We start from the raw sequence: 27,815 nt of genomic DNA, 5'->3' as shown, positions 1-27,815 counted from the left end.
CCCCTCTCAGACACCATCACCCTCCACTTACACTCTGAAGCATGGCTGCAGCCAATGAGAAGAGTTCATGCGGGTACTCCCAGATTCAGACATGGATGAAGGTACACAGCGACATGTACACAAGATGCATTTCTACAGATACTCACATGCACATGTCCAGATAGACAAACATACATGCACATGACCAGTATACTGTGCACTCATCTGCACACAAAGAGAACCAAGCAAGTCCATAGACACAGGCCACGAAATGCAAGGCTTTGGTTCTCTGGCAGGTGGGACCAAGCTCCCCAAGGGAGAGCCCCCAACAGCTGATCCCAGCCCTGAGGGTAGGGGAGAATCGGGTTCATTGACTCCCAAATAAATCTGTCGCCTCCCCTGCTGGAAGAGAGGCAGGGGAGGTCTCAGAGCCCTCAGGGGGAGCCCTGGTTCCTGCCTAGGAGCCCCCCACATCTTCCTGCATGCCTGCTTCACCTCCTTCATGGTCAGGGAGCCCCCCACCCCCCGGCCACATTGTCAGTTGGGCATAGCAGCCCTGGTTCCTGGTCTCGGAGAACCTGATATTTATATTAGGGCCAGAAGGGCTCTTAGGGGTCAAGGAGATAAATGCCCTCATGTTACAGCAGGAGAAATGGAGCCCAGAGAGGACTGAGACGCCCTCAAGATCCATAGGGAATTAGGAGCTGCACCAGGATTGGAACCTAGGGCCCCCTTCTTCCAGCCTGGTACGGGCTGGGCCACTCCAGGAGAGTCCCAGAGGTGTGTTAGGACAGATTCTCCAGGAGTTCAGGCTAGGGAGGGCGCAACAAACCCAGCTCAGAAGCGGCCAAAGAAGACCAAGAGTCCTGGGAACTCCATTTCTCCGAGGTTATTCACTTTCCAAAAGCCAAGAGTCTATGGGTGGGCATGAGCATCCCAGCTCCCTCCAAAAGTTCCTTGCCCAGAACCATCCACCCTGCCCCTTCTCCTGGGAAGACCAAACCCAGGGTAGTTAGGGATCTTGTCCACAAGCATACAATGCATATGACCCAGCCAGGGCCATCTCTACCTCTCAGTGACCCTCCTCCCAGGCCACAGAAGAAAGGCTATGGAGGGGCCGGTGTGAAGGAATTTCCCCTCGCCCCATTAAAGCTTCCTTAGGACAGGACAGGGCAGTGGGCAGGTCGGGTGTACCTTCAGGCTACAGTGCACGGCTGACTCTGGTGGGTACACGATGAAGTGGCGCAAGGTGAAGCCAAAGCCATCCTGGAGACTTTTGTGCAGCAGCAGTGTCCGCGGCCCTTGCCAGGGGAGGGGGCGCCCAGGGGAGCACCCATCTCTCGGGCCCAGTGGCAGCTGTGGGAGCACAGGGAGACAGGGCTGAGTGGCCGTGTGGCCCACACTTCCAAATCTGCACATTGCCTCCTGCAGCCAGGAGGGATGGGGCACGGGGTGAGGTGCATGGGCCCTGGGGTTCCAGGCCCCCTCCTGTGCTCCTGACCTCCTTCTTGCCCCCTTCCTTCCTCTCCCACCTTCATTAGCCCAAAGCTGCTTCTTTCTTTCCCCTCCCTCCCCTCATGACACCTTTGCCTCCAGGGAAACAATTCCCTGCAGCCAGCCAAGTATTTTCATTCAGGTCAGTTTGGCAAGTGTTTGCTGAGCACCTACTGTGCTCCGGAAGCTGGACACACAGCCTTCTTGCCTGGGAAGTGTCTGCTGCCATCTGAGCTCATCCCTGCCTGCTGCACAATCTCAAACACAGACACAGACACACTTCTGCGGACACGGATGCATCCACACACACTCCTGCAGACAGAACACACCATACACCCAGACAAGCACACTCTGGTGCAAAGGTGTACCCAGACGGGCACGCCAATGATTATACACATACATACTTATGTAGACAAACATGCGTATGTCACACAATCACACCTAATCAGTCACACACAGACACATGCACACAGCACATGCAGCAGACATACAGACACACATGTACAGACAGACTGGCACACACGCATCCTGCAGGAGCAGCAGCAGCAACAGGTAAGGGCCTAGAGCCATGAGGGAGCAGACTGGACATCAGACAACTGAAGGCTGTTCAAACTGACTTCCAGAGGCTCCGGAGCACAGCCAGAGGCATGGCTGTTCGCTGGATCTGAGAGGGGAACAGGGGCGGGGGGGTGGAGGGAGAGACACTCTGCTGCGCTCTGGCCCTACCAGATGGAATGCCTAGGATTCCCCAAGATGATATGGCAGAAGATGTCTGAGGACTAGGGTCTGGGGGCACATAGGTCTGCTTCTGGGGCAAGAGGGGGAGAGAGGCCTCACTTCAGGTCCCCTGTTCAGATGCAGAGAGGGAAAGCGGGTGATAGAAGGGTGTCGAAGAGCTGCATGCCCAGGGAGGCAGATAGCAGATTGGCAGAGAAGGAAGACAAGGGTGGGCTGCCTGGTGAAAAGCCAGGATGTCTCCCTAGGGGCTCTTTAACCCACAACCTCAGGCATCCTAACCTGAGGACTCTAAAATCCAAACCTCAGAGGACAAAAAGGCCCTATCCCCACCCTCAACAGTCCTCAACCTCTTCACTCCTCCTTGGCACCAGGTGGGAGTCCTCAGGGGTGGGGAGTGGGGGGAGAAAGGCAGTCTGGGTGTAGAGGGAAGAAGCCCACCAGCTCTGGGGTGAGGACTCCCCCCAACCTTTGCCACTCAGATGACCTGATCCTAAGACGTTCCTTCATGTATCCATTCCCCAGCCTGTTCACATTTCTGGTGGAAAGTAGCCTTGGGCCCAGCCCTTTGCTAGGGATTTCTGTGTGGGGTAGAGATTTCTAGGTGGCACAGAGGTCAGAAAGGCTTGGGAGAGGGGGTGTATCTTCACATCTTCTGTATCCAAAAGATGAAATAAAAACATGACAGAGGCAGTAGGTTTGCTTCATGTAATCCCAGCGAACATAGCTAGGTGGAAGGTACAGGAGGCCAAGTGAGGCCCCGGCCAGGGAGACCAACCTAATCATATCTGTCTGGAAAGCTACCAGATGAGGTTGTGAATGCACAGTCTCCTGAAGGGTCTGAGCAAAAACTGGGTGCTCCCCAGTCTGGGAGGCCTTGGCTGAGATTCCAGCCTGGGTCAGGAGGTCCAGTGATAGCCCTTCGGCTCCTTCCACTTGTGGCTATAGTACAGCCAGTTCCACTGAGCCCCACACCCCCCCTCCCCCATCCCAGGGGTCTGAAGAGTCCAGAGGAGAAACTTCTCTGGGAATTCTGCTGAGGTCTGAAATCCCCTGGATTTCCTATCTCTGCTGACCTGGCAAGGAACTGATCAGGGAGGGGAGAGGGCCTGGGGGAAGCCCCCTGACTGCTGCTACCAGAAGCCCCTGCTCCTCCCCAGTGTGGGCTGCCTCCCCTGAACGCCCTCTGCCCGGGCTCAGAGCTGAGAGGCTGTTTGCAGGGCCCATTGTTTTGCCGGTGTCCTGGATTAAGGTTTAAGCCACCAGCTGCCCCAGTGATGAGAAGTGGCTGGGACAGGTCCCCGCACGCCCCCCACCCCTCCTCCAGCACATATCCTGCCTGGAGCTGCCAGCTGCCTTGCCTTGGGGGTGCCACTCTCCCAGGGCCTGGCTGTAACCCAGGGCAGGCCTTCTTCTCTCAGGTCCCCCCTTGGCCCAAGCAGCCTCCCCCCTTATCTCTGCCTCTCCCTTTCCTCCTTTCCTTCCTCCCAGTCTCCCTTCCCCCATCCCTTCCAACTAGCTCCTGAGAATGTCAGTGTGGTAATGCCCCTGCCACAGCTACTATACCCCTGCCTGAAGAGGAGACACCATAGTCCCCATCAACTATTAGATTTGGCAGCTCGGCTCCCCTGTGGGAAGTTCTTCTTTGATTTTAACCTCAATCCTTCATGTTACTATGCTCAAATTTTCTCTCCTCCCCTCTGACCTGGGACAACACTGGGTCTGGCTCTCATCTTGACAGGAAGGGAGGTGATAGACACAGAAAGAGAGAAGGAGCCAGCAATGGGAACAGAAAGGTGACTAGACTGGGAAGGGGTTTAGCTCACACACATCCCAAAATCTGCTTCTCTGGGGTAGGCACAGAGACAAGGGGATGGAGATGGAGAGGCTCAGGGGACATGGGGACATCACTGATTACCATCCTCCTAGCCCAGATCTATCTCCAAATGTTCTCAGCCTCATGTCAGGAAAGAAAGAGACATCCAGAAATGCCAGCTGATGGTGGGAAGAGGGCAGATGGCCCCAGGGCCACAAATTAGAACTAGACACGTGGTGGGTTAGCAACACCAGGAACCAGAACCCAGGAGTCCTGCTCCTCCCCCCTAGGAGCATAAAGAGGTCATTGCAGGGAGCACAGCGTTCATGCTGGGCATGGTTCCCACTGTGACTCACGCCCTACCAGCCCGGTCGATCCCGGACATCAGACACACTGTCCCCACCCCCTATCTCCAGCCCTGTCAGTCCTCACCCCAAGATCACCCATTACCTGCCACCTCAGCCTCCTTTGCCCACTAGGAAACCCTTGTGTGCCCCTGTCTGTGCCCACGGCCCCCACGGGGAGAGGGTAGCGTGGTACCCTCCACTCCACTTACTAAGACCCTTGCCTGCCTCTGACTCGGGCTCCCTGCCCAGCAAAGTCCTCAGGACTCCAGGCCCCAGCATCTATTCAAACAACCCTGGTCCCTTCTATCCTTCCACTGCCTATAAACCAAGAAGTTTGAGGCCCTAGAGGCCATCACTCAGACTGGGGAGCCTCTTCCAGCGCCCCGGGAAAAGCTCCCGGCCACAACCTGCCACCCTGGCCCGCATCTCTCCAGCTCCTCACTCACTCCGCGCTTGGGGACATGGGTCCCTTGGGGGCATGGGTCCCGGGACACAGGGCGCACTCAACTCCAAGACCCCAGGGGGCCGGCGGCCTGACCCCACCCGCCTCGAGGAGGCCCACCCTGCCCTGCACCTCCACCCCGCCGGCCCGGCAGCCCGGCAGCCCGCGGCTCTCACCCTGGCGAGGCGCGGCCCGGGCGCGCGGCGGTCGCTGTGGGCGAGGCAGGGCAGCCAGAGGCAGCGCGGCTCCGGGGCGCTGCAGTCCACGCCGACGGCGCGTTCCCAGCGCCAGCCCCAGGCCCCCGCGCGCTCCACGCGCCACACCGCGCTGCCCACGAGCGCCGCGGCCGGCGGGGGCCCCCGGGCCCGGCCGCCGCCCCGGCCCCAGTGCGCCGCGGGCCGGGCTTCCGGAGCGGGGCGCGCCGCGCGGGGGCCCCCGGCTGTTCCACGGCGCCCGGCCGGCGGCGTCCTCGGCCCCCCGGGTGGCGGCCGGGCCCCGGGGGCCCCCGCCCGCCCCCCGGAGCCGCGGGCCCGGGGCCCAGGGGCCCCGAGGGGACGGCCGGCCCGCGCGGACGGCGGCAGGACGGCTGCAGCAGCTCCGCGCCTCCCGCGCCTCCCGAGCCTCCCGGCTGAAGGCGCCTGAGCCCGGACACGCCGGCGAGTCGCGCAGGGCAGACGCCTCCCCCTCCGGGGCGGCCCCTGTGCGCGGCCGCCCCCATCCCACACACACCCACATGCACGCGGGAGGCCCGATACAGCGCCCCCGCACAGCCACACGCGGCACACTCTGCACACGGGCGCGCGCACACACTTTCACCCTCCCACTCGCGACGAAAACTCACGATGCACCGGCCCCACTTGTACTCGACGGTACACACGCACAACCAGCCTCACGTGCCTGAGAAACACACATTCACTCCAGCACATATGTTCCTCGCATGGATGCACACATGTAAACACACACCCTCTCCACCCTATACAGACCCACACCACACCCACACACATCTATACACCTGATATTCTCACATCCACACACACACACACTCACTCTCCCTCTATCCACAGACACTACATAAACACACTATTCCCCTTACATATACATTGTGTGTGGACACCTTTCCATATACACACACACTTTGGACACCCTCCCATGCATATATGGTCCACACACCCCAAAGAGACACATTTGTGAGCATACCCACTGTGTCCCTAAAAGCACACCAGATCCCCTGGTACCCACCCATACACTCCCCACATACCCACAGAGATACCCATGAAGCCAGCTAGATGACATGCACACATTGCCCAGGACATGTACACATTGCCCAGAACACACACTCCATACATTGATGGTGTACCTCCTTGGTTCACACACACACATAACACTCCACACCAGAGTTATGATATACCCTAACGTTGCAGGTGGAGTCCCCACCACCACTTGTAGGGAATTGTGACCAACCCTCTTCCCCAGGACCCCCCTGCCCATTAGTTCCACCCAGAGGGGCAACGACCAAGCTGACAATGGGCTCCAACCTGGCCACCCCCCTCCCCCAGCATGTGAGTCAGACAGGAAGCTCATGTTGATGGCAGACCCTGCCTGCCTCCCTTCCTGGCGGTCTCTTCCCAGGCCCCTTCCCGGGTGGGGCCTTGGCTAGTAGGTGTGTATTTGCCACCACCATTTCTATCTCGTCTGACTGTTCACAGTGTGCTTCTCCCCACAGCCACTCACTGTGGCCCAGGGCCCCTGCTATGACCCAATATTCAGGGAAGGCAATGGAGGCCCAAGAACACTCAGCTTGTTATGGCAGCATGGAACTCCAAGCCCAGATCCCCTCATTCCAACTTTGTATCTTATATCCAAATTCTAGCCAGAAGCCAGAGAAGGGAGGCTGGGGAGGGGGAGCAACTGTAGCCCACCCCTGCTCCCAAATTTAGGAGTTCAGGGAGGAAGAGCCATAGGGCTGGGCCCTTGAGGGGCAGCCACCAGAAGGGAGAATCCTGCAGAAGGGGTACCTCCCTCTGCCTGCCCCCATCCCATCACCTGCGTCCTCTACAAGGACAGCCACAGGGGTGGATTGTGGTGGACTGAGTGGGAGGCAGAGGTAGGGGCACTAGTGGACTACAGGGCTGGGTAGGAGCAAGGGAGGGAGAAGGAAGGGAGGAGGAAGGGTGAGGGTGAGGCAGGCGAGTGGGGGCCAGGGAGCCAGGGAGCGGTTTTGTTCTCCTGCTTCCTGTTTGCCGCTTGCTGGGCCCCCTGTACAAGAGCTGGACCCCCACCCCCACCCGGGCGGAAGCCAGACGGGAAGAGCAAGGCTGCCACCAGCGCTGAGTCAGGAGGGCTTAGGGGCAGAGTAGGAAAGAACTGCAGTCAGGAGGAGCAGAGACCAGGCATCTCCATTAGCACTCTGCCTCCTGTCCCTCCATCACCAGAAAACCAAGGATTCTGGGTCAGGCCCACTCCTGCCCTTGCCTGCCCTGTGCCTCCCTATCAAGCCCCCGCCAAGATCAGGCCTTCAGAGACCAGCTGGGAGCTCCACCAAGCTGTCCTCAGCTATGTCAGACTCCAGACTCTGTGGCCCCAAGCAGAGGGCAACGTCCATAGGGATGTCCTCGTTCAGAGTCTGGCCTGCTCTCCCAGTAAGCAGCCAGTAAAGTCCTCCCAGCTGCCTGACTTCCTTTCCTCTTGCTGCCAATGCAGCCCCCTGCTTCTGAGGAAGTGGAGTGACTCTCCCCCCTCGTGCCCCACGGAGCCTCTCAGGGCCAACAGGTGCTGCTGTGGGTCTGGATCAAGAATCCACTTCCCTCGAAACTGCTGAGGTTTCTGAGAGCTACAGGGAGGGGCGAGGCCGAGAAGCAGCACAGGGTTTCTGTGTTCAGAGACCTAGGAAATGATAAACCCTGTATGATGTCCACTTCCTGCCCTCTAACCTGGCTGGGCAGCAAGGGGGGACCAGGCTCTTCCAACCCAAATGTGCACTTTCTCCACGCCACCTCTTTTGCCCAGCCACCTCTATAGGGATGTCAGGAGAGGGGTGCACACAGTAGGGCCTTGAAGGTTGTACAGAGTTTGAATAGATGATTCTACAGGCCTGGGGAGCCTCTCAACCCCCTCCCCCATTTCCTCTGGGAAAGGAATGTGGGGTGGGTCCTAGAGGGTGGGGGGGATGGGGCCCAGGGCTGGGAAATACCAGGCGTTGCTGAGATTCTATTCCAAGCCTTCCTGCCTCGTGTGAGTCCTCCTCCCCTACACCCTCCCCAGCTTCCTCCCCCCAAATCAGGAATTACCCCGCTGAGCAGTCCCTCCCATCATCCTCTAGTTTGACCAGCTTGCAAAATCCATTCACCTTTATCTTGCTAAGGGTCCCTGGGGCAGGGCTTGGGGGCTGTACTTCCAAGGGGAGGGCATCTAGTCTTCCTCTTTCCAAATGAGATAATCATTCTTTACTGTTAGAAAGCACTTTCACTGGATTTCATGTGGCCCTTACCCTACCCAGTGCTATCCAGGGATTGTTTTATACCCATTTTTCAGATGTAGAAACTGAGACCCAAGAGGGCAAATGCCTAGCTCAAGACGTCACTTTTACTAAGCTGACACTCTATCTCAGACTAACTCAGATCTCTTTCTGTTACCCCCTTGTTTATCCATTCAACAACTGCGTCTGGAGTGCCTGCTATGAGCCAGGAGCCAGGCCAGGGGCTAGGACACACGTGGGAGAATAAGACAAGTACACACCTTGCCCTCAGGGGCACTTAAATTTCTACTAGCATCCCAGCTCCTGAAACCTTCAGGGCTCCCCAAATTCCAGATTCAGGTCTGAGCCAGCTGCCTCCACTCCCACCAACAGAGACCCCCACATACCAAGGGAGTCCCTGTGCTAGGGGCTCGGGCCTCTTCTATGAGGAGACAATTTGTTTGACGGTGGGGTCAGAGGCCTTCCAGGTTAGACCTCCAACAAGAGGGTGGCCTGGGCTGTAGAAGCGGAAGACTGCAGGGTCAGCCTGACAACCAGGGACTGGGAAAGAGGAGGAGAGCATCCTGGGGCCCAAGGGTCAAGGCATATAAAAAGAAAAGCAGGGGCGCCTGGGCTGCTCTGTTGGTTAGGCGTCTGACTCTTGATCTCAGCTCAGGTCTTGATCTCAGGGTCGTGGGGTTGGGTCCTGCGTCAGGCCCCGCATTGGGCCCCACAATGGGCTCCATTTCTCTGGCTTTATTGCTAAGCCTCCTCCCAGAATGTAGACCCCCAAACCACATGACAAACAATGCCTCTACTCCAAAAGAATCATCCCACATTTATGACTCTCTGACAGGTCCCATATATTCATCACGTACTACCAAACATGTACCCATAACCACCCCACAACCTCACACACAGACAGTAAATCTACCGCCAGTCCCCATCCATCCCAGGCATGCGGGCAATGTGATACCCAAGGCATGCCCTTCCAGCCCACGCCTGGGCCTCTGACCCCTGCCCCAGTCTCTCAGCTCAAGGGCTGCCTCCCCCAGGCCTCCTCCACCCCTTTGCCCCATTCAGATGCCTGGTTCCCAGCACCACTTGTGTGCAGTCCTGGCATGCCCTAACAGGCCAAGCTGATGAGCCGGCCAAGCAAGCCTGCGTCTCTTCAACTAACTCAATGTGCCATAACCCTGCGTCACTGGGAGCCCCGGTAGCCCACTCAGACTGATCTATGGGGCAGAGGGTGGTCCAAAGGGTCTTTCCAGACTCCATGCTCTTCCCATCCAGAGCCAATCTTGCCCTGAGTTGGGGTGTTTGTGAAACCCTCCTCTCTCACTCTCAAACTGGACCAGAGCCAAGGAAGGCTGGAGGAGGAAAGGGAGGAGGAAGCACTTGCCCTGCCAGGAGTCCTACTGTCGTCTCAAGGAGGGATTGACACAATCTCAGCAGTCAGAATCCCTTGGTTATTCCAAAGAGAGCATGGCTCAGGGGGTTGCATATGGGCTCTGGAGTCCTCTAGAGTCCTCAACTTCAGAATCTGAGTCCAATCTCTACCACTTCCTGGCTGTGAGACCTTGGGCAATTTACTTAACTTCTTGGAGCTTCTGTTCCTCACTAATAAAATGGGTATGACACTCATTTCCACCTCATAGGTTGTTGGGAGAATGAAGTAATTTAAAGGAAGTCCTGAGCACATAGTAAGAGTTCAAGAAATGCAAGCTGGGTTCAGGGTGATTTTTTTTTTCTTTACAATTTTTTTTATTGAGGTATAATTGACACACATATTAGTTTCAGGTGTGCAACCTAATGATTCACTATTTGTATATATTGCAAAATGATCACTACAATAAGTCTACTTAACATCTATCACCACACATAGTTACACAAGTTTCTTGTGATAAGAACTTTTAAGATCAGGTCCTTGGGTGGCTCAGTCGGTTAAGCATCTGCCTTTGGCTCAGGTCATGATCTCAGAATCCTGGGATGGAGCCCTGCATCTAGCTCTCTGCTGAGCTAGGAGTCTGCTTCTTCCTCTCCCTCTACCCTGCCCCTTGCTCATTCCTTCTCTCTCTTTCTCTCAAACAAATAAATAAAATCTAAAATAAAAAGAACTTTTAAGATCTTTCACAACTTTCAAATATGCAATTCTGTATTATTAACTATAGTCATCATGTCCTACATTACATCCCTGTGACTTCTTTATTCTTTTATTTTTTTAAAGATTTTATTTATTTATTCATGAGAGACACACAGAGAGAGAGTCAGAGACACAGGCAGAGGAAGAAGCAGGCTCCACACAGGGAGCCCAACATGGGACTCGATCCCGATCCCGGGACTCCAGGATCATGCCCTGGGCCAAAGGCAGGCGCCAAACCATTGAGCCAGCCAGGGATCCCTCTTGTGACTTCTTTATTTTATAACTGAAAGTTTGTACCTTTTGACTTCCTTCACCCATTTTGCCAGCCCCAAGCCCCTGCCTCTGATCACCAAATTTGTTCTGCGTGTCTTTGCTGTTGTCCTTGTTTTTAGATTCCATATATAAGTGAGACTATAGGGATCCCTGGGTGGCGCAGCGGTTTGGCGCCTGCCTTTGGCCCAGGGCGCGATCCTGGAGACCTGGGATCGAATCCCACGTCGGGCTCCCGGTGCATGGAGCCTGCTTCTCCCTCTGCCTGTGTCTCTGCCTCTCTCTCTCTCTCTCTCTCTCTCTGTGACTATCATAAATAAATAAAAAATTTAAAAAAAAATAAGTGAGTCTATAAAGTACTTGTCTTCCTCTGTTTGACTGATTTCACTTAGCATAATGCCCTCGAGGGCAATGCAAGCTGTTCTGATTGTCTTCTGGATCTTCACATTCTCTCACACCCAGCCACACTCAACAATCAGACTTGCATGTGTACACACAATCACAACTCAGCCATGTGTACACAAGGACACCTTAACACAGGCAGACACTCACGGAGGTCTGAGCAGACCCAGCTGAACCCATTCACATGGGCATCACCACCACCTCCCACTGTCAGCCCCCTACAGGCTCCCACATGCCCCAATCTCCCCAGGCAGTCAGGCAGGGAGGCATCATCAGAAGGCCCCATTTCCATAGCATAACTTTGACCCTTTGGGAGTGGGGAAGTAGGCAATATGAGACCCTGGTAGGCAAGGAACATGGAGAAGGTGCCAGGCTGGCAGGGCCTCCACCCTGCAGGAGAGCCAGGCCCCTCCTCAGGGACACCAGAGAGAGGGGAGACTAAAGAGCATCTTTTCTTATGGTGGGAAATGAACACTTTCAGAAAAGGGTGAGTCTGGAGCCAGCCACAAAGTAAACAACAGGGCCATTGCCCGGGCAACCACAGGCTGGTGTGGGACAGAGCCCACCACAAGTCCTCTCCACCCCCTGATTTACTCCACTCAGCAGGCCTGGCTGTCTCAGTGCATGCCCTCCATGTATCCATTCAGGTGTCTGGGCCCATCTGGGACTCCTCAGAGGAAGAGGCTAAGACTCCTCCATCAGACTAAGGGGCTCCCTGAGAGCAGACAGGGGTTTTGTTCTTGTGTTTTGTGTTTTCATCCCGTATCAGTCCAGGGTCTCCAAGAGGTCATGGCCCGTGTCTTTCCCCTCAGATTGGAGACTGCTCAAGGCATGGCCTGAGTCTCCCTCATTAGCCTGAGAGCTTCCTAAGGACAACTTTTCAGAAATGGATTTGTACAACTAGAATGCCTTGTGCTCCGTAGGCTCTTAAAAAATTATTTGTTAATGGTAAAGAAATGGGAACCTGCATGCTTTGCTGTTGGAATGCAAAATGGTGTCATTGTTGTGGAAAACAGTATGGCAGGTCTTCTTAATTTTTAAAAATATTTTATTTATTTGAGAGAGAGTGTGTATGCAAAGAGAGAGAGAGAGAGCGCACAAGCAGGGGAAGGGGCAGAGAGAGAAGCAGATAGACTCCCCGCTGAGCAGGGAGCCTGATGTGGAACTCCATCCTAGGACCGTGGGACCATGACCTGAGCCAAGGACAGATGCTTAACCAACTGAGCTACCCAATGCACCCCAGGTCTTCCTAAAATTAAACAGAATTACTGTATGATCCAGCAATTCTGCTTGTCTCCAAAAGAAGTGAAAACAGGGACTCAAAGCAGTATGTGCGGGCAGCCCCAGTGGCTCAACTGTTTGGTGCCGCCTTCGGTCCAGGGTGTGATCCTAGAGACCCAGGATCGAGTCCCGCGTCGGGCTCCCTGCATGGAGCCTGCTCCTCCCTGTGTCTGTGTCTCTGCCTCTCTCTCTCTCTCTCTCTCTGTCTTTCATGAATAAATAAATAAAATCTTTAAGGAAAAAAAGCAGTATGTGCATGTGCACACCCACATTCATGACAGCATTATTTGCAATAGCCAAAAGGTGGAAACAACCCGAATGTCCCCTGATGCACAAATGGATAAACATAATGTGGTATATCCATACAATAGAATTTATCTGGTCTTAAAAAGGAAGGAAATTACAACACTATGAACCTTGAAGACGTTATGCTTAGTGAAATAAGGTGGGAACCAAAGGAGAAACGTTACATGATACTGCTTATACGAGCTATCTAGATTCACAGAGACAGAATAGAATGGTGGTTGCCACTGGGAAAGGGGTAAGTGAGTGGTTGTTTAATGGGCAGAGAGTAGAAAAAGTTCTAGAGATGGATGGTGGTGATGGTTGCATACAATGAGAACATACTTAATGCCACTGGACTTTCCACTGAAAATGGTAAATTTTACAGTATATGTGTTTTACCACAATTTTAAAAAATGGCAAAGTCCTATTCAAATTCAGATTTGAAGAACATTGTTGCCAGAAGATGGGACAAATGAACAGGTCTCCCAGTGGGGCCTGGAGCAGACCTTCTTCACAGAGGTTGCCCAAGATAGCTGGGTGCCTCCTGTCTGGAGGGCCTTTCCCTCCCACCCCTCTCCATTATGCTTTCTCGGAGTCCCTTTTGTCATCTTTGGGGTCCTATGAGTTCCTGAATAGGAGGAGCTCTTAGGCTGCCAGGGGAGTCTGAACTTTGTCATTGATGAGGACCTACCATCTGGACCCATGGAGGCCCAAACTCTTGGCATGTCACACCCAATGCATCAGGACCTTGGAAGAATTTCCCTAGCAAAAGCCTGCTAACTGTGGGGTTGCCACCCCCTGAGGCCTCACCCCCTCAGCACACACGTCTGTTCCAAGCCTACACACCACCTGTAACACATACACACACGAGGGTGTGCACGCAGAGGCAAGTCCCTTTTCTCAAATGCTTTCTCATACATACACTCCAAGAAAAACATGCCTACACACCGAAGAGTGTACATTTTTGTCAGAGATGCAAGGCAGGTCCCATGTGCAGCAGAGCCCCCTGCTGGCCCAGGTCCGGCACACTTATCTTTCTCACAGCCCAGAGTGGGCAGGGTGCCCTCATTCCCTCCACTCCACCTCTCCCCACTGCATTCCTAAGTCCCTCAGCCCCAAAACAGGTCCCAGGACCACCACTCCCCATCTCCTACAGAGGAGCAGATTCTCTGCAGGAGGACAGGATGACTTGAGACCTTAGGAAGGGTCTCCTACTGGAAAGAGGCCAGGGCCCTTTTTCAGACTAGATCATATTCAGGGTAGTTATTCCTGGAGGCAGGAGAATATTTGCAAGGACTCTGCTCCAAAGTTACATCCATTCTCCTACTCCACACTGGACAGTTCATTTCAGAAGAGACTGAAAGAGAACTCTGGGAGTGGCTCTTCCTATGGCCCCATACAACACTCTTCAGAAGTTCTTCCTGTTGTCCGACCACCTGAGCGGAGACAACAGGTGTACCCACTGGGTTTCTCTCAGGGGAGAGCTCAGTCCTAGTCAAGCTGAGACCACATCCCCTCCCAGGGCAGGTCTCAGCAGATTCCGAAAGTCTCCCCCAGGGTACATGGGGCTCCCGGCAGGGAGAGGCTCTCAGCCCCACCCCTGAAACCACCCACCCCCTCACCCCAGGCCCTGCCCAACCCGCCCAGGTCATCCCTTCACCCAGCCTGTGAGCTGAACCTCTCCCTAATCCAGTCCATGATGCCCCAGAAGCAGCTGGAAGGGTGGAGGGGATGGTGGCTCTGTAGGGACAAACAACCTCCCTTGGCTCTTGCCCATGGGGGAGCTGGGATGGTTTCTGGGCTAGGCTCTGTGGTCAGAAGACACATGGCATCGCCTTTGGCCTCAGATCATACTCTCACCAGCCTGCCTGGCCCCAAATTTGAGACATGGTAACTATCACAGCAGTAATTAAGATCAAACCCTTACTATATGCCAGGCATTCTGCACATGTATTCTCTCATTTAACAGCAGAGCAGCCTCTTGGGACAAATGTGGCACATACCCACTCACTACTCTGGCCCTTTGGACCCCCCACCCTGTCTGGTACAAGGTAGGGAATGCTTAGTGCAGAGGCATTGAGGGGTGGGAGACAGGAGGCAGTGAGAGATTGCTGTCCTAGCATGAATTGGGAGAGAGCATCACACTTGCCATTGATACTGGCCCTTCCCCTTTCCTGGGCTATGTGACCTCCAGGTCAGTCAGGTTTTCTTACTTCTTCAGCTACAAAATGAAGGTAGGGATAGGAGCCTGACAAAGTTGCTGGGAAAGCACTCTGAGAACCAAGAAATGGGAAGTTTTATGGCTTATAACCCTATATTTCACTCATCAGAGTGTGCCCTGCTTCCCAAATGTCTCCTGAGTCTACCCACGAGACCACTTTACCATGTCCATCACTCTGTTCCAAGCTGCCATCACTCCTCTGGTCCCTGACAGTCCAGCCTCATTGTTTTAGTTATGACCACCAGGCCCTGTGGGATGCTTCCAAGCTTCATACCCACAACACCCCCCTCCTCTGTGTTCTGCTACCCTGGTCTACTTCCAGTTCCTTTAGGGTCTAGGAACCTTTCCAGCCGCAGGCCCTTTGCACATGCTGTTTCTGGAATGCTGTTCTCTCTTCCTCAGCTCTCTCCCTGCCTAAGCAAACCACACCCTAATTAATTCCTTTCCACCCTGTAGTTCTAGCAAAAAAGCCACTTCCCCAGAAACACCTCCTCTGGGTCCCAGATTGGGTCAGGTCCCCATGTACCAACTCACATCACTCTTGAATTAGTGTCTATGTATTTATGAGTGTGCTGGGCACACTGTTTCTGAATGGGAAGGAATAAATGAAACTCTCTTTAGAGGGAGACCCCATTGGCCAGAACCCTGTCTCCAGGAGGAGTCTATCTGGGGCAGGGGCTGCTTCAGACCTTTGGTCATCTTTTTGTACCCTTTCCTCAGTGGGAACTGGGTCCAGAAAGTGGGGGTGCTGCAATAAGGGAGTAAGGGGTGGGGAGAAAAGGGAAGCTGCTCCAATCCCCTTTTCAGGGCCCTCTGTCCACCCTCACCCCCAGCCCAGCTGGCCAGACCCTTGTCCACCCAGGCAAGGCTGGCCCCCTACATCCACAGATCTCTCTCCCCCTCCCCCATCTTCCTCCAGGTCTCAGCTTGACGGTTTAGGAAAAACTTCCTGATCCAAGCTAAAGAACTTGCCAGGGTCCTGCAGCTAGTGGCTGCTCTGACTCAAGCCCAGGTCTGTCTGCGGGCAGAGCCCAGGCTCTTAGCCACCTCATTACACGCCTCATTACTACCAGTTTCTCCCTCGAGGCCAGGCCAAAAGACACGCCCCCTCTCCGGGCCTCAGTTTCCTCTTGGGGACTGGGCCACCTCTAGATTTCTGGAAGGCTGACGCAGAAGTCGAAGGTGGGGGAGGGAAGAGGCAGGGACAGGAGCGGGTAAGCTATAGGAGGGAGGAGCGCGGAGGGGCGGCAGCCTCCGGCCAGCCAGACGTGAGAAACGCCAAGTATGCGAACTACGCCAGCCCGAGCTATGAATAGTGCGGCCAAGCTGGCAGCCCAGGTCTGCCCAGCCCGCCCGGCAGCCCCCCCGGCAGCCCCCAGCCCCAGCCCGCCCACGCCAGCCCAGCACCGGGGGCCAGACATTCGGCGGGGGCAGGGGAGGCGCGCTGGGGAGCGGAGGTGGAGCCACGGGACCGAAGGGGCGTGGTCATGCAAATAGAAGGCAAATAGAGAGCAGTGCGCCCATCTGATTGGCTGGTCTTGGCAGGTCTGGGAACCAGAGCCGAAGGGGCAGTCCACGGGAGGCGGTGGCCACGCCCAGCGCCGAGCCCGGCCCCTGCTCACACCCGCTTCCACCCTGGCGCCTGGAGGTCCTTCGGGTCACCCCGTGGCTGGTATCCCACTGATGCAGTGCCTCCAGAGGAGGCCTCTCACCCTGTTCATAGGCCCTATGAGGCTCTGCCGCCTTAAGACACCGACCCTCCCACCCCAGAGCCAGGTCAGCCCCGCTTTCTTGGAACTCACCTGTCTGACAGATGGCTGGCACTTGGAAAATTTACAGTGGCTCCCTGGCCTGCCTCTGGACACCCTTTGATCATCAATGAGGGAGCACACTGGCCTAGGGGCAGAAGACTCAGCCCCTGGCCTAGTCCTGCCCTTGCGTGTCCCTAAACACATCAGTCAACCTCAGAGCCCAGCCCCTAGTCTCATTCTGAGACTATTGACTGTCACTGAGGATGAGGGAGTCAAAAGAGATCTAAGATCGGGTCCCAGCTGTGCGACCCAAGTCAAGTCTCTTCCCTCTCCAAGCTTTTGTCTTCTCAGTTGTAAATGGGGCCCTTTAGAGGACTCAGTGTTGAGTGCTTGACACATAAGAGTTGCTGAACAGGGGGATCCCTGGGTGGCAGAGCGGTTTAGCACCTGCCTTTGGCCCAGGGCGCGATCCTGGAGACCCGGGATCGAATCCCACGTCGGGCTCCCGGTGCATGGAGCCTGCTTCTCCCTCTCCCTCTGCCTGTGTCTCTGCCTCTCTCTCTCTCTCTCTCTCTGTGACTATCATAAATAAATAAAAATGAAAAAAAAAAAGTTGCTGAACAAATCTGAGCTCAGTACTCCACAGAGGCCTTTTTTTTTTTTTTAATGAAACCGTCCCTGATTTTATGAAGAGACAGGCATGCAGCAAATAAAGAGGCTATAAAGCATAGTGTCCAAACATTCCTAAAGAGAATTCAGAGGAATCTGAGTTTGAACCCCAACCTGCCCACTTCTTAGCTGTGTGTCCTTGGACTAGTAACTAACCTCTCTGAGTTTTCTATAATTATAAAACAGAAATAATCTATTCCTCATGGAGTTGTGCAGATTGAAGAGATAGTGTATGTAAAGTGCTTGGCACAGCAGTGTCCAGCACAGGAATGGTCAATGTTAGTTGTGAGGTGCCTGGGTGACTTAGTCAGTTAAGCATCTGCCTTCAGCTGAAGTCATGATCCTGGTATCCTGGGATCGAGTCCAGAGTCGGGCTACCTGCTTAGTGGGGCATCTCCTTCTCCTTCCTCACCCCTGGTGCTCTCTCTCTCTCTAATAAAGAAATAAAATCTTCTAAAAAATTAAATGTTAGGTGTCATCAATATTCCTGTTATTAACACGTGGTTCTCATAATGCATGCCAAATGCTATGGGAATGTTCATTCATCAACCAACAATATTCAGTCAACAGGTCCTGGTCTAGAAGCTGGAGGTAAAGCAGTGAACAAGATTAAGTCCCTACCTTCGTGGGGCTTAAGAACTACTGCCCAAAGGGGAAGTCCCAATATATTTGAGGAAATGGGGTAGAGTTGGGGGCTTACAGAGAAGGGTATTTGAACTGGGCACTGAAGGATGAATAGGAGTTTAAAAAAACAAAGAAGGCAGGGAAGGCTTTATCAGACAAGGGGAAGAGATGGTATGACAAGTTTCTGGAAAAGGGAAAAGGATGATACATTCCACCTCTACCCTGTCCTCTCCATCCTTACCTCCAGTTTCAACCCTCATCATCTCTCATGTGATCTGCTGCCTCCACAGTCTTAGACCCTTCCACAGCTCCAAAGTGTCTATGGATGCAAGTCAACTTCCTTAGTATGGCCTGAGGGCTCTGCCATGATGGTGGAGGGGAGGGGTAGGATCTGGCTTTCACCTTCCTTGACAATCTCAACTCTACTCTTGGTCTTGCACTCATTGATGCCTTAAGAGGCCAGGCTATTTCACATCTCTTTGCCTTTGCTCATGCCGGATCCTTCTGTCTGGAATGCTACTCTCTTTCTCCTCCATGAGCCCCTCTGTCCCAGCAGACATCTTTCAAACCCTGGCAAGCCTTGCCCCCTCAGTGAAGCCTTCTTCCACTTAGAGCTGGAGCACCTTTAGAGGAGGCAGGGGCTTTGCCCAAATATACTGATGGAACCCAGGGCACCCCTATACCACTCAAGAGCAAACCCAAGGAGACACGGGGAGAACGCTTGTGCCCAGCATGGTCATGGAGAAGCAGAACATAATTGTGCTGCCTGCATCCACCACCAGATTATGTCTGCCCTCCCCTCTCCTTCACTATATCAACCCCTACTTGGATTTCAAGGCTCAGCTGGGGGCAAGAGGAAGGGTCCACCTTCCCAGAGTGGTGTGGGTGTCCTCCAGGCTTTTCCTTGTCAAGGAATGTAGCAGTGACCACAGGGACAGGCTTAGGATTCAGAAAATCACAGTTCAATGCAAATGCTAGCTGACCTTCAGTGATATCATCTACCTTCTCCAGGTCTCAGTTCTAGTACCAGTAAATATGTAACCACTGTCTGACGGCCCTTGAAAATGATCAAAAGGAGTTTCACACAAGAATCCTCAACTTAGGGGATCCCTGGGTGGCTCAGTGGTTTAGCGCCTGCCTTTGGCCCAGGGCGTGATCCTGGAGTCTCAGGATCGAGTCCTGCGTCGGGTTCTGGCGTGGAGCCTGCTTCTCCCTCCTCCTGTCTCTGCCTCTCTCTCTCTATGTGTATCATAAATAAATAAATACATCTTAAAAAAAAAAGAATCCTCAACTTAACAATAGGTTTAGAAACAGGAGATGAGAGAAAGGAGATTAATCTTATCACCAACTGTTTTTTGTTTTGGTTTTTTTTTTTTTACTAACACCTACAGCAATTCTATCCACCAACTCTCTTTCCATCGTGAAACCCTTCTTCCCATCTTTGGGACCACAGTCACACTCAGATGATATCACAGTGAAGACACTCCCTTGTGCCTGCTTCTGTCTGGCTCCTCAGTAAAGCCAGGTCATTTTTATGTCAAGAATTTTGGTAAAGGGCTGCAAAAAATGTTCTGGAATGGCAGGCAGTATAGAGATAAATCTCAGAACCTGTGGTTATGACATCTTACTGAAGCTTTTGGGTGGTAGGAAAGGCAGACAATGAACCCCTTGAGGGCAGAGCTATGTCTTACTCATCCAGATCCCAAGACCATAGAGGGAGCTGGGAACACAGGAACTCTACATAGGAAATGGTCACCAGATGGACAAAGGTCTGTGTGCATTAAGACCTGGTTTGCATTAAGATCTGGTCATGGTCTGATTTCTCCACTTCCTGGAGTCAGGTCCTCCTGCTGCCCCCAGTGAAGTTAGGGAGAAGAGGAACACTCTATGTATATGCCAGGCCTGGGAATGTCCTCACTGTCCCAGGCCACACCCAGTCTCTCAGATAACACTTTAGCTAGAAAGGTGGGGACCTAAGAGTCTGGGAGCCACTGGAAGAGGAACAGGTCCCAGGAGTGAAGGAAGGGGGGCTGTTTCTCTGTCCCAATAGCAGTCTCAGCCTTGTTGCTTAGACCGCTGTTCCTGCCTCCCCCTCCCCTCTTGCAGACATCCCACCACCTGCTGGGCTTTAGGTTCAATCTCAGCTGTCCCCTCACCCCCATCAGAAGCTTCAGGGCAAAAGGAGGGCAGAGTGCCAAGGATTCATTAGAGTTAATGAAGGCTCAGCTCTGTAGATGCCAGTGCAAGATACAAGAGAGGACCAGAACCGCCTACAGCCCCCCATCAGGGCCTGGGGTTCTCAGCTCCTCCTCCCCCTCTCTTGGGGAAGAACCAGGGGCCACACCCTCAAAAGAGGACAGGAAGATTCTGAAGAATCTTCTCAAGTGTAGAGAGTGCCATGATGCAGAGAGATCAGGGTGTGGGGAGGTGAACTACAAAAGAGCCCCAGGGGGATCCCTGGGTGGCTCAGCAATTTAGCACCTGCCTTCAGCCCAGTGGTCCTAGAGTCCTTGGGTGAATCCCACATCGGGCTCCCTGCATGGAGCCTGCTTCTCCCTCTGCCTGTGTCTCTGCCTCTCTCTCTCTCTCTCTCTCATAAATAAATAAAATCCTTAAAAAATTTTTTTTAATTAAAAAAATACAAAAGAGCCCCAGGGTGGGGTAGGGTTCCCACCTGGACTGCCCACTGTTTAGTAAAAAAAAAAAAAAACCCACCAACAGCAACCCACTTCTTCCTCTCCCTCCTTTCATGGAATCACAGCAGGGCAGAGCTAAAGAGACTCTGGGAACTTTTCAGCCGCCTGAACCCCTTTCCCACCTGGCCTGCATCCTCCATCTTCCTCTTATTTCCGCCTGTCCCTTCCCCTCTGCCTCTGCACATTGGCCTTGGCCTGTCTCTAGGCTTCCAGCTCCCTAGTGAATCAAATGTGTGTGTGTGTGTGGGGGGGGGGTGCCTCCAATATCCCTCCAGTTAAAATGTTCAGAGATGTCCCCTCTCTACTTGGCTCCTCTCTCCCTCCCTCCCTTTCTCTTGGAGAACAATACAGTTTCCTCCACATTGAGAATGAAGGAAACTGTGGTGGAAGGTGGGGGTCTCCACTACAGCCTTTTGAGGGGTGCTCAGGAGCAGGAAAAGCTCCAATAGGCCTGACTGCCACTGTCCCTCCTACCAGGGGCTCTAAGTCCTGCGCCAGCACCAGATCCTCTCCAAGGAGTGTTCTCATGCTCTTTGAGGAAATTAAAAAGGAAGACACAGCTGTGGATTTAGAAGCCCAAGGATTAGACAGAAATCAATCTGGGGACTGATAGAAACCAGGCACATGGCCAAAGTGAACTCTCCCCTTCCCTATATTAACCTACACTTGGGGGCCAGGCCTCCTGGAGTGGTTGTCCTCCTAAATGGCTCCCACATGTCGTTGTCCCCCCCGCCACCACCCCAGCCTGGCCACATTCCTCCAGCCCACACCCCTCCTGCCAGCCTGCCTTTGCAAAGAGGCTGGCAGTGGGTCTGTTTCAACATCTTCAACTTGCTTGTGGGTCTCAGACATCCCTAAGCCCCGCCCTGGGCTGTCTCTCCTCCCAGGGATTCAGGCTGAACTTTGAAAGGGTCACTTCAAAGAGGACCTGCCTGTGGAGGGCTCAGCCAGACCCAGGGACAGCTCCTCCTCGGCCAGATTCCCGGAGGCCGGAGACAAAGGCCCCACTGTTCCCCCGACCCCCAGACGCCCCCAAATGCACTGGGCATAAGAAGTCTTTCTTTCTGAGTTCCGCTCTCTACAGGCCACAGCTCTTTGCCACTGGGAGTAGCCCTTGCCCCTCCTTCAGGAGAGGCTGGGGTGTGGGGCACAGGGAGCCAGCAGTTCTCCCTCCACCACCACCATACCCGCTTGGGCAGCCAGGAGCTTCGGAGCTGACTTCAGGACTAGTGGCCTGGGTACCTCACTGCCCCTCAACCAGCACACCCTGCCCGGGCCTGCAATGGCCTCCCCATTCTCCCATCCTTCAGAACCACAGCCACCCTTCCAGGGTTCCTCCAGGCAGCCTCCTAGGCTCTTCAGAGGAGCCTCACAGCCCCCAAACCAGAGCAGCCAACCTCTCATGTTCTCAGGAGGCTGGGGCTCTGCCCCCTTTTCCTGGTGCCCTGCAACAGGAACCAGGTCTCACCTGCTGCCCTAACTTCCTCCCACACGGTGCTGATCCCAAAGCAGTGCCCTTAAAGCTTCTGTTTCAACTCTTCACTCAATGCCTGGATAGGAATCCAGTCCAACTTGTGGGTCCTCACCTCCACTGAGGGGAGTCGCATTACCTCCAGGAGTAGTTCATTTGCTCTGACCTTTCCTTATTGCACCAAAGGTATGTCATTCTCATTTCCATCCAACTATTGTCATCTGTTTAACAATAGTTGCTACTAATAGTTGAGACTACCAAGTGTCAGCCGCTTTACCTATATCATCTCATTTAATCCTCTCAATGATTTTGAGGGATTATTTCAGGGGTAAGAAAATTGAGGCTAAAAACAACCTGGTCACAAGGTCCAGATCATACAGCGAATAAAAGGGGTAGAGCTGAAATTGGAATCCCAGCAGGCTGAAGGCAAGGCCCGACCAACCTGCCTCTAACGTGCCAAGGGGCCAGGCCCGGCCCAGGCCTCCCTCCTGTCTGCCATGGTTGCCCGTATATTAGAAAGACATGTCCACACTAAGTCTCTTTTTTCTTAGCCAGCTCCTCCCACCCCCGGTCTTTGTTAACAAATGAAGTGTGGCCTGGCCACACCAATGACTGATATGATTTCACACTAGCAAATGGGGAGCAGAGGGGTAGTCAGAGGGAAAGAGGTCACCTGCCTGGGGGCATATGGGTTTGAGGAGGTTGGAGGAGATGACTGGGCCTAAGGTTTAAGACTGGAGATAGCTGGAAATTCAACCACTTCCCATGGAGGAAAGGTGCATGGGTGGCTATGGCAAGCCCTGCCTCAAAAGAGACACTCTGTCTACCCTCCAACTTGAAAGGGGTAGAATCTTCCACCAAGGTGATGTATTGGGCTAAAGATCTCAGGGCCAGAAAGATGAAAAAGGAACAAGACTTTTTAATCCTGCCTGTAGTCTTTTCCCATGTGCCCATCGTTCAGCACCATCCCCTTAGAATTCTGGGGGAAGAAGGAGGGAGTGAGAGTAAGAGAGAAGCGAGAAGACTAGGGCCCCCAGCAGCCCCTGTTAAGCCTTAGAAGGTAGTCATGGCAGGGTGTGAGCTTCCTTTCCTCCCTAGGTTTAGATCAGGCACTCCTGGCACAGATAACAGGTGATGTACCACTAGGCTGCCTTCCCAAGATTCCAATTCCAGAGACTTCCAAAGGGTTAGAGATTACAGGATTCTGTGGTTTTTTCATGTTCTGTCCATCAGTCAGTCAATAAACATTCTCTGAGTATTGTCTGTGTGCCTGGCCCTTGAGACACCAAGACAAACACCACACCTTTGGGGCTGCTTGGAATGAGGTTGAGAGCACAGTCAACTCCTCAGCTCTGCCACTTACCACTAGCTGTGTGACCTTAGGAAGCCACAGAATCTCTTTGTATCAGTTTCTCCATCTGCTAAACGGGATAATGAGAAGGTACCTTCCTAGTGGTAAGCACTATGGAAGTATTTTCTATTATTACTTTTCTTGCCCTTCAATAGTTCCAGGATGATGGGGGAGCCTGATGCGTAGTGTAGACCAGCTGTCAGGATGCCAGGGGTAGAGCTGGGCATGGGAGGCCAGGGGGAAGGGCTGAGAGGCCAGGGGAAGGGCTGCTCCCTGGCCTGTACTTCACAAACATTTATAGAGAGCCGCTCTGTGCCAGGCACTGTGCTGGTCACTGGGGACACGGAGATGAACGGGACACATTGTCCACTCATCCTTGCTCCTCCCCTCTCTCCCAAGGCCCAGTCCCAGAACCCTACACTGAAGGGGGGGAGGGGGGCAGTTGGGGGGGTGCATCATGGACAGAACCGAATGGAGAAAAGCAAGACCTGGGAGCCTGGAAATCAAGACACCTGGGTTCATGTCCACCAATCACAGGCTACCCGACCTTGGGCACTCTCTGGCCTCAGTTTCCCCACTTTAGCATGAAGGAGGTGGAAAAGATGACCCCTCTGGTCCTGATCCACTCTGACAGGTAACAACTCCACTCCCATAGAGCTTTAAACTCACCCCAAGTGCAGTCCCTAGGCCATCCCAGCCTGCTGTCCCACTGAGGCAGAGGGAAAGAGATGCCTGCCTGGTACTGACTGGCACTGCCCTACTAAAGAGTTGGCACAATTTCACATGAAATAGGGGGGCGTGGATCTAAAGGCGGGTTGTTTGAAGGGGGTGGGGGTGCTGGGGAAAGGCAGAGCCAGCTCCCACAGGCCCTATTCATGGCTGTCTCTGGGGAGGGAGAGAGAGCAGGATCATTAAAACCAGGCTTTGTCCAAATCCCTGACCAAGCCAATATCTCACCTTTGAACCCCCGCAGCCAACAGAGCAGGGCTGATGCCCCTTTGGAAGGAAAACACCATGAACTGAGCCACAGCCCAAGGGCTGTGGGCTCGCCTGGGGTGGGGTGGGGGGGTTGCAGGAATAAATGAGCTGATTCCACACCCACCAACATGGGTGGACACCTGAGGCTTCACCACCCTGAGGCCTCCAGTCCTCTGTTCTGTCCCAGCCTGACGACAAGCATCCAAGCTCCAATCCAGCAGGAGGTGATCCTTGTTCTTGAGCCGTGGCCAAGATGGACCCAGATTCAGGGTGGGAGTGACAGTGGGAAAAGGGAGGGTTCAAGAAACAGGACGGCAGGGTAGAGAGCATGGGGTCTGCAGCCAGATTGCCAGGTCCCTTCCCTAGCTCTGCCACTTGTTAGTGATGTGACTCTGGCCAAGTGACTAGCTCTTTATGCCTCAGTGTCCTCAACTGTAAAATGGGAATAGTAACTATACCCCCATCACAGTGGTATTGTGAGGATTAAATGAAGTAGTTTTTATAAATCTTGGCCCAGAGTAATTGCTAGCTACATCTTAACTATCAGCTGTATTATTAAAGCAATTCCCCCCTCCTTAAAAACACTTTTTTTTTTTTTTCCGGGCACTAATGTATACACTTATTTGAATATATTTGCATCCCCTATGAATCTCTCCAGATTCCTACACTTGGAATCTAACATCACAGAGATCTACCTAACCCACTATACTAGAGGAAACTTCCTTGTAGGATGTTCTAGGCCAGACTGGGATACTGCAGTTAGCAAACCTCTCCCTACAAGTTCCCCTGAAGAGCTAACTGCAGCCCCTCATACTGTAACTTAGTCCATTCTACTTCTTTGTAGTATCTTTTACCCTTATATACCAGGTAGTCCTTCTAAGTATCCCTGCAATGAAGGATGAAGTGACACATCCCCCTGCCCACCCCTGCCCTGCTCTATTCTGCAACCAGCACCATCCCTCATGCCCATTCCCATCTCTGGCAAAACTGCTGCACCCCTAGAAGACCAGATGGGCTTCATGCAGCCCTTCCCCATGGGTTCAAGGCAAGCCTGGTGAGGGCACAGAGAGGTCCCCATCGAGGCAGCCCAGCACGAGGCCTACTCCCTGGGTCCAGTCCTTCTCCTCTTGGGCTGGGATCCTCGAAATCCTGCCCCACGCCCCATGGCACCCCAAAGCCACCTTCCTAACAGCAGCCTCCTCCCCAAAACTTCACCTTATGCCAGGATCTCATCAGAGTACCCAGGTTCTAGCTCTAGCACTATCACTGTGTAGTGTCATAGGGTTTTGAGGTCCTGGAATCCAGCATTGAAGGTAAAAGGGATTTACTGCTCTCATTATTCCCAAGGGGAAGGCAAGGCCTCAGATGCTGGAACAGGAGTTCCCAGCCTCCTAGGGGTGAACTCAACCACCTTGTGAGCAAATGGAAGAGGCTGGGGCTGGGGGCCTTTGGGTTGTGTTTGGAGGCGAAATGACTGGTTATGTAATGGAGATTCAAATCGCATGCCAATGAGCACATCTCAGTGAGAACAGCCACTTTTGGGAATAAGGCTGTTGCCCTGGCAGAGGGGGAAAACCACATGGAATCAAACCCCATCCACCCCCAGCTGGGCCTGGGGTGGGGGTGGACATAGTAGGGGGGTTGGAGATGAAGTATGTGTTGGTGTGTGGAGGGGGGTGAATCCAAGGGACTCAGGCTTAATGACCTCCACCCCCACCCCCTGTCCATCCTGAATTTCAAGTTTGTAATTAGGAAACAAACACTTTGGCTGAAAGGTGCAGGGAGAGTCTGTAAAGAGAGATACAGATTGATGGAGAACTGAGTATACATCCAGCTCCTGAGACACAGACCAGTCTCAGAAAGAGTGCAGAGCACCAGACCCCAGCTCCAGAATGGGATGGGGGTGTGGGGGGTGGCAGGCAGGGAGAAGGGAGGTGGCTGAGGAAGAGCATCACTAAGTCCTCCAGCCTTGTCAGAAGAGGAAGAGGCCTAGACCTTGACCCCAACCTGGACCCAGAGGGAACTTCTTTTCCAACCTGGGAAATGACTGGCCTGACGGTGTCCAATCCTTCAACTTGGGAAGGAGGGTGGTGTAGTGTTGGGGTACTCCAGCACCAGGCAACCAGGCCCTGAGGTAGGGGCTGGCTCCAAAGGGCTCCAGAGGCCCTTACCGGCCCCTCCCCAGCTTCAGCAGCTGGCAGATGAAAGAACCCAAGCAAAGCAGCCCAGCGCTGAGTAATGCCCCTGGCACCCCGTGCCCAGACCCACCCACAGCCAGCCCGAGGGGGCGGCGGGGAGCACAGCGGAGCCTTCGGGACCCAGGGTCCCCAGGGCCCGTTTCTCTTCCTCCAGGAGCCCGTGGGGCGGCAGACCGGCTCCCTGAAGCTCGGCCTGCGGTCCGGCCCGGCAGGGGGCGAGTGTGGCGCGGGGAGGGGGGTGTCCGGCCGCAGTGGCCAAGGACATCCCGCTCCGGGAACCCCCTCCCCCACTCCCTCTCCCTCCAGCTGTGCCGGGGCCTCGCCAACGGAAAACGAAAACTCGGGCAGAGGAAACGGCGGCAGATGCCCCGCCTGAAAAACCCGGACAAAAGGCGCGGGCCTCTCGCCCCCGCTGCCCGGCCACGGGGGGCCTGGCACCGCCGCCCTGGTGCGCGCCCTCTGCCCTGGCAGCCCCATGCGCGTCCCGGGCCCCTGCCTGCCTTCCTCCTTCCCGCCGCCCTGCCCAGGGCACCTCTCGCTGCGGCCCCCTCCCCGGCCCGCCACCAGCCCAAGTTCCCTGCGGCCGTGCCCGCGGTGCCCGCTCCGTGCGCCCCAGGCTGTGCCCGCCGAGCGGGGGCGCCGCGACCCCGGCCCTGCCGCCAGCTCCCCGGCAGCTCCTGGATCCGCCCCCTCCCCTGGCCCAGCGCCCTCACCTGAGGGGGCCGGGGCTCCGGGCGGGGCGGGATCCCGACCAGGCAGAAGGCGACTCCATTCATCGGGCGGCAGCGGCGGCTCTGCGGCCAGGGCACTGCTGGGGGCGCGGGCAGGGACCCGGGAGGGGCGGGGCCGGAGGGGGCGGGGCCGAGCGCCGAGGGCCCCCCCCACCGGGCCAGCCCCTTCGCTCCTCCCCGTGCGCTCCCGATGGGGCGCACCCGCCGCCTCTCCCCAGGGCAGCTGACTGGTAACCGGGGCTCAGGCAGGGGTTTGCGCTGGCAGCGGAGCTGGAGGGCAGTTCAGCCTGGGGAACAGAGGTGGTCTCAGGGAGACAACTTGGGCTGGCCTCCCGGGACCCGGCCCAGATAGATGGCGATCCTGGCCGGCCGAGGAAAGAGGCCAAGGGCACCGAACCCAGAACTAGCACAGGGAGAGAGAGGGTAAGAGGGAGGAAGGGAGAGGGAAGCGGAGAGAAACACAGCCAGGAACAAAGA

General features: G+C 54.6%; 1 protein-coding gene across 1 annotated transcript in view; it reads right to left on the bottom strand.

The window, feature by feature from the left end:
• Positions 1-27,443, bottom strand: part of ARHGAP23 (Rho GTPase activating protein 23) — a 72,534-nt gene extending 45,091 nt beyond the window's left edge. Inside the window, exons 1-2 of the mRNA XM_077852988.1 lie at positions 27,321-27,443; positions 1,174-1,335 (exon numbers count right to left, since the gene is read on the bottom strand). Of these exons, the coding sequence (XP_077709114.1) occupies positions 1,174-1,335; positions 27,321-27,383 (225 nt within the window). The 5' untranslated portion in view covers positions 27,384-27,443. The remainder of the gene's footprint in view (positions 1-1,173; positions 1,336-27,320) is intronic.
• Positions 27,444-27,815: the final 372 nt, after the last annotated feature.

The sequence above is a fragment of the Canis aureus genome, chromosome 16 (assembly GCF_053574225.1).
Source record: "Canis aureus isolate CA01 chromosome 16, VMU_Caureus_v.1.0, whole genome shotgun sequence".
NCBI lineage: Eukaryota > Metazoa > Chordata > Mammalia > Carnivora > Canidae > Canis > Canis aureus.
Note: the sequence above shows the minus strand (reverse complement) of the source record. Positions and strands in the feature narration are given on the sequence as shown.